Source organism: Meles meles, chromosome 14 (genome assembly GCF_922984935.1).
Source record: "Meles meles chromosome 14, mMelMel3.1 paternal haplotype, whole genome shotgun sequence".
Classification (NCBI taxonomy): domain Eukaryota; kingdom Metazoa; phylum Chordata; class Mammalia; order Carnivora; family Mustelidae; genus Meles; species Meles meles.
Window position 1 is genome coordinate 55,679,645 of NC_060079.1, and position 14,016 is coordinate 55,693,660.

The 14,016-nt window shown below is 38.4% G+C and overlaps 1 protein-coding gene across 1 annotated transcript in view; it reads left to right on the forward strand.

The window, feature by feature from the left end:
* SCEL (sciellin) overlaps window positions 1-14,016 on the forward strand; it is a 323,090-nt gene that overhangs the window by 247,937 nt on the left and 61,137 nt on the right. The window contains exon 11 of the mRNA XM_045978345.1: window positions 1,095-1,160. Within this exon, the coding sequence (XP_045834301.1) occupies window positions 1,095-1,160 (66 nt within the window). The remainder of the gene's footprint in view (window positions 1-1,094; window positions 1,161-14,016) is intronic.

Sequence of the window (14,016 nt, forward strand, 5' to 3'; positions counted from 1 at the left end):
AAGACTCTACTTTTGTGATATATATTGGACTAGCTCTTGTGAGTAGCACTGACAACTTACATTGAGTTGAAATCTACTTTGATTTATGCCCATCTCTTCTTAGGCACCTATGGTGCCGCAGAGAACAGACCTGCTTCAAGAATTTAAAGCCAGATCTCCTGTCCTCCTTATCCTAGCCTTTCCCTCTCTGGGCTTTCCTCTGACATGTCACTCTCTTCTAGATATCTTCATTTTTTATTTTTATTTTTATTTTTTTTAAAGATTTTATTTATTTATTTGACAGAGATCACAAGTAGGCAGAGAGGCAGGCAGAGAGAGAGAGAGAGAGAGGAGAAAGCAGGCTCCTGTGGAGCAGAGAGCCCAATGTGGGGCTCGATCCCAGGACCGTGGGATCATTACTTGAGCTGAAGGCAGAGGCTTTAACCCACTGAGCCACCCAGGCGCCCCCATATCTTCATTTTTGATCCATATCTAAATCTTTCTGACAGAGCCCTAAGCTATCTCTATCAATTAAAATTAAGTCCCAGTAATGTGAAGACATCTTTCTAATTGGATATATATGTGATTGTATATATGCATATAGGTACATACATATGTATACATAATTGAGGTTAGCATTAGTGGGGTGTTCACTTATGTTTTCAATACTCTTACTTTTAGGGTTTTTTTTTAATCACACAGCTTTTTAAAAACTCTGTAGAATAGAGCATATGACTGGTCTTGATTATAAAATATTTCAGATATGAGAAAATTGAAAAAGAGGTATATTGATGATAAACACCCATGAACCCACTAGCTCATTTAACAAATATTATTTCCCAGATTCTCTTCATATTTCTCTTTAAGGAAACCTCCGCGTTTTGGTGTCAAGAGAATGGGGAAAGGAGCTTACTTGGGGAGTGGAGAGCCTATATTGTAGTATAGTCATTTCCTTTTAAGTTTATGAAAAAGTTTTCATTTTCTTTCCAAGACCTCTAGAAAAGTCATCTCAGTGCCTTTTAAGTGTCAAATTATTTTCAGCTTTTCCTGGTGGACATGTGGATGAGATCTGGTCTTCAAGCACCACATTTATAACTGATGTTGTTTCCTAACAGACAGTCCTGGTTTCCGCCTCCTCCTCCAGGTTACAGTTCCACCCCAAGCACGGGAACAACCAGAAGGTAAGGGAAAGGTGTCAGATGTAATTGCTATGCAACTTAATGGAAGAATGCCTTGGGTATTGACAGTGTATAATTGTGGGAGCTTGGAATAAATTGGAAGAGATCTTGTAAATTCTGACCACTGAATAAGACAGTGCTGGGTGGGCGTGAGGTCAGGCTTCCAGTGCCTGAAATCTGGTAGGAAATCTGACGAGGTGTGAGGAGTCAGTGGTTGTATGAGTTTACTAAGGGCTGCCATAACAAAATCCTGTAAACTGGGAAGGGGGGGGGGTTGGTTAACAAAAATGTTTCTCACAGTTTCAAAGGCTAGAAGTCCAAGATCAAGGTGTTGGCAGGGTTTGTTCCGTCTGAGGGCTGGGAAGGAGAATCTGTTTCATACTTTCTGCTGATTTCTCGTGGTTTCCAGTCACCCTTTGGCATCCCTCAGTCTGTATAAGCATCATCCAGATCTCTCCCTTCATCTTGACATGATGTTCTCCCTGAGTGTGTGTCTGTTTCCACATTTGCTCTTCTTAAGAAGACACCAGTCATATTGGATATGCAGCCTATCATCCTCTAACATATCTAATTACATCTGTAATGACCCTCTTTCCAAGTAGGGTCACATCTGAGGCCGTGTAGGTTAAGGCTTCAACATATGAATTTTTGGGGTGCACAGTTCAACCCACAAGTGGCAGAAGAGAGAATGGAATGAATCAGCCAGGCAGGGTGCCACTATGGGCTCCTGGTACATCAACCGCTTCCAGGCAGCCATGAACCCAGACAACTAGATGGGGATGTGAGTTGCAAGCTCTTTGTAAACTTTAAGAGATAAATGAGTGTTTTCTACTTTTATTTTTTTGTTGTTGAGATCAATAATTATAACTAAAATGATAGACTACATGGAGGGTACTTTGTTCTACAAAATCCATGCTGGGAATGTCAACAAGCATTTGATTTTATATGTGATTATTGTATGCCAGATATTTTTCTAATATCTTGGGATGTATCAGAGAGCAAAACATGGAGCCTACCCTCTGATCTTCAGAGAAGCAGACATATGTGCAGAACTCCTATATTCTATGCCATCTCTAACACACAAAGAAAAATAAGTCTCTGATTTGGTTTTGCTTTAGAGTATCCAACATTGTTTTTATGCCTTCAACCCCCAGAATATATTTAGTGAACAAGTTCCAGTGGGACTTATTTTCCCAATGCAACCATTGGGAAAAGAGTTATTAAACAGTATGCTTGTTTAGCAGTAGATTGTTTTATTTCCTAAAATTGTCATCTGTTGTGTAGGCTTTTGATGTCTCTTTTATTTCCAAATAATAGATATATTTGGAAACCAGTGTCCTTTATTACAATTTAGGTTGGTTCTATAAGGATGTCAATAAACTTTTTCACACGTGTTGCATATATATATATATATATATATATATATTTTACATGTATAATTATTAAACTTGTTGAATAATCACAACTTAGAATTGTATCTCCCTTCTATTAAAATATTTTCTTTTTAAACCTCTTCATCTATTGGTGACTTCCAATGATATGAACTGCCAAGTATGGATTATGTTTCTATTTTAAAACCTTCATTCCCCCCAGGCAGTGTTTAGGTATGTCTCTATGAGTGACACCTTTCATGGAGCTACCTGAGTGGGGAAAATAATAACTAGGAGTTTTGCTAGTTACTGTTGTTTCCTGAGTATTTTAAGATCCATCCAATTTTGCCTTGATAGATGATAACAGGTACTTGGGAATATTTATTCCTTGTTTCTAAAATCTTATGTTCATCTTCTATTTATTTTTTCGATATTAATGTAAATTGTCATTATAATAAGCAACTGGTTGTGTAACTGTGTAAGAATACAGAAGGATTATTCATGAGTTAATAGCTCATGCTTTCAATGCCCATTGAGGTTGTGGATCTCTGTTTGCACAGAACTGGTAGTGCTTGGCTATATGCCCTTACAATTTAAGCATTGCTGGATGTAATTTACATGGAAGATAAAACGAGTCACAGTGCTCCTATTTCTGGTTCCTGGATCAGATCCATAGCACCAAAACTAAAGGAAAGAGAAGATTATTGGAGAAGGTTGATCAGTTTAGATATCCTTTCCTTTTTTAGAGGCACAGATTATTAATATAATGGCTAAACTGAAAGACTCCTCTTTGAGGATCCAAGCTAATGTCATACCAGGCTTTCAGGGAAAGGAGCGAATAATAACAATATAGCAATGCCTTTGATTTCTAAAGTGCTTTTCTTTGGAAGAGCTCAGAGTACAGCTTCTGTTTCTCACCTTTAATGCCAGTGCATTCCTAGGGCTGAAAAAGAGCCTTTTTAGTGAAAGCTGAAAAAAATAGAAGCAATTATTAAATGATAAAAAGAACCAAAGACTTGAAAAAGATATCTTTGTCCCCAGAAGAACACAAAGAAAATGAAATAGGTCAAAAAAACGAAATGGAGGACTATGATTTTTTAATATTAGCTAATAGCTCGATGCTAAGCATATTTCCCTCATCTTTCACTTACACATTGGTCTCCTTCTCTCTTTTCCCATTCTCATGTCTCCTGCAAGAGAATCTCCCCTTACTTACTGGTACTCTTGCTCTCCTTCCTTTCTTCATTTTGTGAACCTTCCTTTCTCCCATCACCGGAGCATTCCCAGAGATTTCATTTTCTCTCATACACCCCTGTCTGTGCTGCACAATCGAAATGACCATGAGACTTCCCAGCCATTGTTGGAGTGAGTCCTTTTCTTCAACTTTTCTCCCCCTTGACCTCTCCATGGCCTTCGACATCACGGATCACGTCATCCCTCACTTGTTCCTTTCTTAGAGAATATGGGAAAGTCAAACTTAGTTGTGTTTGGGTTGAAAACTTGTGTGGACGTCATGTTTGGATTAAAATCTGTTATAGGCATGATGTAAGTGGCTTTACAAAGTGTCTCAGGCTCTTTTACCAGCAGAGGAACTCATGCTATCATAACTTTATCTGTATTTACATGTATATGTAGACTTATACCTATGACTACATAGGACTGTGTTTACAACTCTGTATCTTTCTGTATATATACCTATAACTATATCTACATCTAATTCTGGGTACAATTAACACAAGGCTGGTGAGTTCAACTAGAGATTAAATGAGAATTCTAAAATAACCATATATTATAGCTAAAGAAAAAAAGCAATTTCTTAAAACAGGTATCCTTTTATGTATGATATACATTAGTCTTATGATGGGAGGTTGAGATCTGGGTGATCAAACAGAATTTTGGAGTTAAGAGTTAAACATCTTTGAAAGCCTCTTGCCTTTTTTTTTTTTTTTAATAAAACAAGGTTAAGGAGAGAAGCTGTGATTCATGATAACAAGACATATAGCATTTAAAGTTTGAAACTTAAATAAAACCTTTTCTTGGTTTCTAAGGCAGCTCCTTGGTCATTGGGATGGAAATATTTTCTGACCTCCTCTTCCTTTTCTTGCTGAGAAGGGAAAAATCTAGCATCATGTTTGAATGACCCCCTACATCAACAAGGTTATTTCTTCTGAAATATTCTTATCAAATGCCCCAGAACTTAAAATTTCTTTTCATTTTAATTAAGACTGAATCAAGATTTAACTTTTTTTTTTTTCACCCTCGAACAATAGTTTACCAACCTTTGATATACGTAATATACAGGAACAAAGAAAGAGACACTAAGAGAAAACAGTTATCAGTAATAAAATGAAAGCTATTCAAACCTAGGGATGGCACAGCCAGACGACGTAAATCTATATGGAACTGAACGAGTACTGTGAATCTTAAAAGCTTAAAGATTTAAAAGACACTAACTAATACCCATTTCATAAAATCCAAAGTCCTAAGTGCTCGTATTGTCTTTAGTGGATGTCTTCATACAGGGTCACCTATGGCTCTGCACATGGGTCCGAGCCCCCAACACTGGAGATTCTTTCAGGGGGTATGGGGAGGAATTGACAAACTTTTCTTATAAAAGGTTGGAAAGTAAATATTTTAGGCCCTAGGCCATATAGTAATTTGTCATGAAGGAAACTAGAATATGTCACTCCAAATTGGTCTCTTTGACATAGAAAGGAATCCATAAGATTTAACTTTTATAATTGCTGTTCCTTGTTACTGTCATCGGTCTTTCCTCCTACCTCTGTGATCAAATCCTTGCTTCACTGGTTTCCCTCCCTTCTATATTCAAACCCCTTTCATCTTAAAAAACAGCTTCTTAGAAATTGATATCCTGGGGGGTCTGGGTGGTTCAGTTGACGGTGTCAGACTCTTGATTTTGGCTGGGGTCATGATCTCAGAGTTGTGAGATCCAGCCTTGGGTAAGCTCTGCACTGAGTTTGAAGCCTGCGTAACATTCTCACTCTTGCTCTCCCTCTGCCTCCCTCCTCCCTATGCACAAGTACTCTCTCTCTCTCTCTCAGAAAAAAAAAAAAGAATAGCCTAAGGGCTCCTGGGTGGCTCAACTGTTTAAGCATCTGACTCTTGATCCTGAGTTCAAGTCCTGAGTTCAAGCCCCACCTTGGGTTACCGGCTGCTCATGGAGCCTACTTAAAAATAATTATAATAATAATAATAGCCAAATTACACAATTCAGTTCAACTGGCACCTTATCTCTCCACTGCAACCAAAGTTTTCAGAAAAGTTGATGATACTTGCCATCTTTATTCTCTGGTTCCCACCACCATAAATTCATAGAAGCAGCTCTCCTCAACGTCACAAATGACCTTGCTGATAAATTCTTGTTGACACTTCAGTCCCTGTGATTACTTGACCCTTCAAAGGGCATTATTGGCTATCATGCCTTTCGGAAATCTCTCTTCTTGTCTTTTGAGAAACCCCCCTACTCCACCCCCCAAACATATTCCTGGGTTTCTTTCCTCTAACCATTCTTTTTGCCACCTCATTATCCTACACCAGCCATTAATTGTTCATGCTCCTAAAGCTCCAAAGTTCCTCCCCTCTTCTCATTCTGTATTCTGCCCCTCCACAGGTTATCCATGCCCAGGACCTCAGTGACCACGTTTGACCTCTTGACTCCACTTATAGCCACTCCACACCTCTTTTCTGAGTGACTTTGGACAGCTAACTATTTGCTCAACATCTTCCCTTATATTTCTCAAAAGTCTTGTAAACCTCACATGTTCAGAATGAAATTCCTAATTTTCCACACTAACCTGGTGCTCTGTCTCAACTAATAATACCATCTTTCAGCACATTGACCCTTGAAAACTTAAAGTTATTTTTTACATTTTTTTCTTTTAATCACCAATATCCAATCCATTTAGTAAATCCTATCAGTTTATCTGCATGATACCTCTTGAATCCATATGCCTCCATCCATTTCTACTATCATATCTTTTCTGGACTACAGTAGTAGTTACGTAGGTGTTCTCCCCTCATCCATCCTGAGACCCACTCCCCTACTCTCTTCTCTACACAGCTGCTCGAGCGATATTTATGAAAGGATAATTGGAACATATCACCCTCCTAAATAAAAATATGACTTTTTATTTTTCTTAGAATAAAGACCCAAATCTTTAGCACTGATTACTGCCCTTACCTGGCTTCCATCCCTCATAATTCCCCTTTGCTCTCTGTTCTGGTCACATAATCTGTTCTAAATGCACCATATCCCACTCTTAGCATATAAGTTCCTTTCTGTTCAGAATCCTATCTTTCCCCCCATTTGGAGGCACTTACATTCTTGAGGCCACGTTTTTCATCTGTCTTCTCTTCAAAATATCACTCTGTCTGTTCTATCCTCTCTGCTTCATACTCACTCAGGTATAGAAGATGGCAGCTTTCCCCCCTTGATTTGTCCACATACCACCTGCATAAGATTTCAGTAAAGACATGGTATGGCAAAAGTGCCAACAATACATTGTAGAAGCCCAGCCCAAACAAGGTCAAATGTAATGTTAGAAATTCCTGTTTGGTAGTTCTTTGGCCACACCTGTTAGGGGTTATTTCTTCTTGGCTGAGATTTCTCTGCAGGCCTGATCTTGTTGCTATTTTGCTCAACAGCCCCTCACTCCTTCTTTCTTCCATCTTTCTTTTTCTCCCCGCTTACCCCTTCCTTCTCCTCTCCCCTCTTCCCTCCACCCTTCAAATTTCTATTAATTATTTATGTGGGCAGTTCAGTTCTCTCTTTGCTGTGCCAGGCTCTTCTTAAAGAATCTCATCCCCATAACCAAACATGATGATATATTCTCTTTTTGAGAAATATTCTATGCTACTTTTAAAACTAAAATTATTTTCCTGTGTCACCATAATATAAACATCCAGTCACCACACTTAAACATCAAAACTGTCATTGACCTATCTCCTTTTTCTTTTTCAGTAGTCACTGTAATGAAGGTGAGGGACTTGGGTGCCATTCAAGAAAAAGGATATAACCACAGCGGGTGTAGTTGCATACTCTGAGCCCTATTTGAATGGCACTTTGATAGGTTAGTCTGGGGAGGGAGTCACTCCCACATAAGACTTTCCTAAAGCTACTGCACAAGGCCCACCACTGAGAAGGAGAAGAGGGCAAGGGAACTCATGAGTGAAAGGAAGATTCATAGAGGAGGCTTTCATATCTATGTGATATGAAAGCAGTAGTTTGGGATTTTTTATGGCTCCCAAAGTTGTATAGTACAGACGCAGAAGAAATCACAACACAAGATCAGCTGTGGGATCATGAGAAAAGCATCAGCATTCTCTGGGAATTCTGATGTTGTAAAGAAAGTTCCTAACAGGATTCAGGGAAGAAGTCCTGAAAGAGGTGTGGCATTTGGGGGGAAGAGAGGAATTACATAATACTAAGTTTTAAAATACAGGGTGATTTTAAGCCCAGTGATGCCACCAATCAGCATAGGAATAAACAGGAGTAGAATGGGGAATACACGGTTGGTTTTAAGAGGCTGAGCTTTGATTTTAACAGGTAGTATCTATTTTTAGAGGTAACTACCAAACAGTGGGAGATGGGGGAGGTGCCCAGGCAAGACGTTTGTGCCACAGACCCAGGTTTGGAAATGATACCAGAGATTTAAATACTTCAGAAATGGAGAAAATATTAAATGAGAAGAGAATGAAAGTTGAAGCTTGATGTGGGTCTTACACATCAGGTGGTGAAGGAGGAACCAGAAAATGAGACTCTCTTACAATTGCATGGTAAAGGTGAAGTATAATATGAGATCGGTAGCAGGGAGGCAGAGTGAGTGGATGCTGTCTACATCCCAAACCAGCCCAACTTTCAAAGTCTAGTATGAATCTCACTTCCACCACAGCTTTCTCAGTCCAAGGGGTTGTTTCTGTCATCTGAAATAAAAGAGTTTATTGTGTACAATCCTCACTTGGCAATTAATTGCCCATTACCTTAGAACATTACTTATTTTCATGGTATACTCATTAACTAGATGACATCATCTTATAATTCTTTGAATCATCCATACAGTTTTATCCATAGTAATTTGTTAATAAGTATATGTTAATATCAATTTATCAGTGAATCGTAGAGTAAGTCCTTGAGGATATAATAAACACAAAGATTGCAATAGCCACAAAATATGTGAAGACATAGAGGGGGAGCCAATAGGGGTCATGTCTGAGGTACAGTAGGATAGGCAACAGTAAACCAAGTACAGAGATAAGGGGGGGATGGAGCCCCTTTCCAAGAAGAAAGGATAGCAGGACAAAGGTTCTAATGCCAGAGAGTGTGGTGTGTGTGTGTATGTGTGCACGTGCATGCATGTGTGCACACACACCCATGTATCTGTTCATGTGTGCGAAACTATGGGACTTCTATCCAAGAGGTATCATCTGCATTCATCCTCTATCAGTTATGTTTAGTGGTAGCAGGAAATCTAGTAATTGCAAATTCAATATCATATGGAAAAATGTCTAGATACCCATTTGTAGATAATCTGTGATAAGTTTAAATACCTTTTCAGAATATCATATTTCTTTTTTAAGAGTTGGTGCTTTGCTGTTAGGTGACTTGAGCTCTGAGTATATGCTAGTGATTATAAAATATGTAATAGAAAATGCAAATGTCATCACTATGGGTAATTGTTTGGTAAGAGCCAGTGAAGTCTGCCTTTCCCACTTCCTTTGCTTTAGGATGTGTCAGAAAGCTTGACGCAAAACTAATTGTCACCAATCATTTGGATATGTCTTTAGTTTTCAAGTCCTTAAACTTTTCCTCATTTTTGAGTTCCTCAAGAGTGATTGCATTTGCCAAGCTTGAGCTGGGATGTGGATAATAGTTGCCCTTCATGAGAAATATTCAATCACATCACAATGAAATGTGGACACAGAACTTCTAGGAAGTTGATGTTGAAGTTGCTTCTGATTCCAGTACCGACCATTAAATGTATTCTCTTTATGATACATTTAAGGGCTTCTATGTGTTAAAGTGACTTAGAGATTTAGTGGTTATATGGCATGTGGAGCTCATTTAAGAAACTCACTGAAGCTGACTTAAGGTAGTTGCTTACCAGACAATATGAATGTTTATGGTGTTACCCATTATGGTGATTCAAGACCAGCAGTTAAGCCACTGCCAGCACCATCACTACCAAAACACCAATGTGTTTTTTTTCTGGAATCATTTCCAAAGATAGAGAATAAAACACATAGCTTCTGATAAAGTTAAAATAGCGGAAACTCACCTAACAAATTTGTCTAGGAAATTACCATATATTTAAAGTCTTGCTATGTACTTTTATAAATTCTCATCCATATTTGTTTCAATCTCTTCTTCTTCAGTGGTTTTCACTTTCAGTTAGCTGGTTGGTGGAGTTGAAGGAGGAAAGAAAATCCTGATTGAGATGTGAGTTGCCATGGCAACTTTGCACTAGTTATATTTTTCTGTCTGTAACTATAAATGGTAAAATGTAACCTTTCTAATTATACTGCTACATTTTTAACTCTATTGGTACCAAACACTCTGTCACGGTATTAAATCAATATATTTTATTTTTATCTCAACCAAATTCTTATATTAACTGGAATCTGTTTCATAGAAATTAAGATTCTAAGACCATTAATAAAATGTCTAAGTACAGTGAGTTTAAAATTTTATCTGAATGCCTAGAAATACCCATTGTAGGGACACCTAGATGGCTCTCAGTTAAGCGTCCTGACTCTTGATTTTGGTTCAGGTCATGATCTCAGGATCATGAGATCCAGCCCCTCTTTGTTTCCAGGCTGGATGTGAAGGCTTCTTAGGATTCTCTGTCTCCCTCCCCCTGCTGCTCGCACGTACACTCAAGTACTCTCTCTTTCTGAAAGAAAGAAAGAAAAAAGAAAGAAAGAAAACAGGAAAGAAAGAAAAGAAATACCCATTCTAGACATTCAAAATAATTAAAACATTAACCTGAAATAAGGTTTTGAAAAGCTTTATTTTTGAATAGTGTTATTTGAACAGAATGAGGAGAAAGCTAATTCAAAATGTGTCAGTGAAGGGCTTAAACTTTAGCATTGAGTTAGTTACTTTTTTCAGTCCTGTGAGGTCAACAGTTTCTGGTTTCATAACACTGGCTTTAAGTGACTCATACATTCAAACAACAACCAACAAAGTCATCCTTGCTTTCCCACAGTCCAGATTCCAGCACCCCTAATCCCTTGGATCCCCTGTTGCTTCTCCTGCTGCTGGGGGAGCCCCTAGAAGTACAAAGTATGATGAAGTGGGGGGATATTCAGGTTCAGAAGCAGGGGCAAGGAAGAAGCTGTGAGAATCAGGATACCTAGGGACAAGCGCCCTGCCAAGTTACAGCTCCCTTTGCCCCAACCATAAAAAGCAAACAGTTTGATTAAAAAAAAAATTCACCCTTTAGTAGTATTGTTTGAAGGTCTATCAACTAGAGATTATAAATCTCACCTCAGAGAAAAGCATGAAAATTCTAAGAGGTTAAAGGGGCTGTCTCTGGTCATCCAAACCTTAGTGTTAATGACCTAAATCATGTTTCTTTCTTGTTAGAACTGGGCAGAATTGGGACACGCTGAAGTATGGTGGCTTGAATTTCATGAACAGGGCATGGCTTTGGAGCAAGAAGACAGGGCATCCTGGTATGGCGCAGTGTGCGTGACAGGAGCATACTGTGATGTAGGAACTGGGCTTCCAAGAGCCTAGGCGGAGGGCAGTGGGAAAAGTGAGTGGGGGGGTGCAAGGACCCCATTTTACTTAGGACTGTCTGCACACGTGGTGGCACTTCTTTGTCTTCTGATCTTTCCTCTTCCTCTGTAAGGAATATACAGAATATTAAATACATGGAGTCCCACCGTATGTGTAGCCTTTTCGATCTTGTTTCTCTCACTTGGCATAACGCATTTGAAATTCATCCATGCTGTTGTATGCATCAGCTGCTTTTCATTGCTGAGTATTATATGGAGCTACACAGTTATTTATCCATTCACCTGGTAAAGGACATTTGGGTTGTTGGGGGGGGGGGCTTCAGATGTTCTCATACAGGTTTTAGTGCATAGATGTTTCCTGGCATGATCATTTCTCTTGAATAAATGCCTACAAGTGGGATTGCTCAGTCATATGGTAAGCATATGTTTAACTTTATAGGAAACTGCCAGCTTGAAAAGTGGCTGTACCATTTTGCACCCCACCAGCATGCATGAGATTTTAAGTTGTCTCACTTCTTTAACATCACTTAGTATTGTCAGCTTTTTTTAAATTAACATATAATGTATTATTTGCTTCAGGGGTACAGCCTGTGAACCATCAGTCTTACACAATTCACAGCACTCACCATAGCACATACCCTCCCCAATGTCCATAACCCAACCACCCTACCCCTCTACCTCCTACCAGCAACCCTCATTTTGTTTCCCAAGATTAAGTCTCTTATGGTTTGTCTCCCTCCTGATCCCATCCTGTTTCATTTTTTCCGTTCCTTCCTCCCATGACCACCCCCAACCCTGCCTCTCAAATTCTTCACATCAGAGAGATCATATGATAACTGTCTTTCTCAGATTGACTTATTTTGCTTAGCATAATACCCTCTAGGTCCATTCACGTCACTGCAAATGGCAAGATTTCAGGTTTTTTGATGGCTGCATAAGTATTGTCAGCTTTTAAAAGAATTATTTTAGCCATTCTAATAGGTGTGTAGTGTAGCTCATCCTAGTTTTAAATTGGATTTCCCTAGAGACTAACAATGTCAAGCATCTTCTCACATGCTACATCTTCTCACATACATCTTCTCTGGTGAAGTATCTGTTCAAATCATTGGCCTATTTTATTCACTTGGTGGTTTGTTTACTTACTGTTGACTTTTGAGTTTTTAAAAGATTATATACTGCTTTCAAGTCCTTTGTCAGGTATGTGATTTGCACATATTTTTCTCCCAATATGGCTTGTATTTTCATTCTCTTAATAATATATTTTCCAGAGCAAATGTTTTTAATTTAATGAGGTCTAACTTATCAAATTATTTTTTTTTAATGAATTGTACTGCTGGTGTCATATCTGAGAACCCTCTCCCTAACCCATGTTACAATGTTAGACTTCTTCTAAAAGTCTTATACTTGTATGTTTTATGTATGTTTATGATTTTTTACTTCACCTGATAATAATTGGGCTGTTCTTTTTTTTTATGTCTTTGAGAAAATATCTAAGGACCAAAAGCTTCTATGAATTCAACAATACTTAAAATTTTGTGACACTTTATGTCTATTTACCAGAAAATATTGACATATTTTGTTATAAAGCTGAGATGAATTATGCTAATTGAAATTGTATTAATCACAATTACATCTACGTACATTTGAGAAGTGCAGTATATAAATATGAAGGTGCTTAGTCTACAGCAAGTGCTCGCGGCTCTGTGAGCTGAAGACACCTTGCAATAACTCTGCTTTCCCACAGTTACGTGGGACAGATCAGGACCAATCTTCTCCTTTAATAAAGAAGCAGATGTTGAGAGAATCAGCTGTCTTACTAGGGTCAAACTGAGTTAGTGGCAAAGCTAGTCTACAAGCTAGATCTCTGAAATTTAAGTCCAGTACATGCTCTATTGCTGGGTTATGGTTTATTGAAATGGCCTATGGCCACCAGGAAATGAGACTTCATTGCAGTAATCATTCTTTTGAACATATGCCACACATTCAATAAGCCCTTGGGAGCAGGGACTGCCCCTTTTCTAGTTTTTAAATTTTGTTCTATGTTGCTATGTGTCCTAACATTATACCTGGGGCATCTGTGGTATACACGCTCATTAACAATGCCGTCCTTGGGCAAGGAAGCAATGCAGGACAATCTATCATTATTAGATTTTTCACTGGGAATATCGAAAAGATTATTGGTTTAATGCAGTACTTTATAGAGAAGCACATGAGATTCAACATTAGAAAAACTAAGTTGAAACCCTGGCTGAGTTACTTACGAGCACCATGATGCAAAGAAATTACTCAACCTTTTTGACTCATTAGGAAAAAAACATACTCCAGGGGATAGATGTATGATTGGACTAAAATAATGTTTGTGAAAGCTTGGAAAAGTTAGCATGGCACTAAAACTCAAAAAATATAAGTTCCATCTCCTTTGTCCTTGTTAAAAATTCTGTGTGTGGGTAACAAAGACTAAGCGTAATGGGAAGTAAAAACAAAACTCAGAGTTAAATATTACAGTTATTTATTCTTGTTTCAAACCTGGGTGTGTGCTGCAGTAATGAAATGCTCTTCACATAGACAGTCAAACAGAAGTCACAGAGCCAGGCATGTTGTGCAAAAAAGCCATAATGGAAAGAAGTGATCTTTGTAGCAGCATGTGCAAATGAAGTAACATAAACTGCTTCACAGGGTTATTTCTATTAGTTCTGGCCTTTGGGCTATTATCTACAAATTTTCCCATT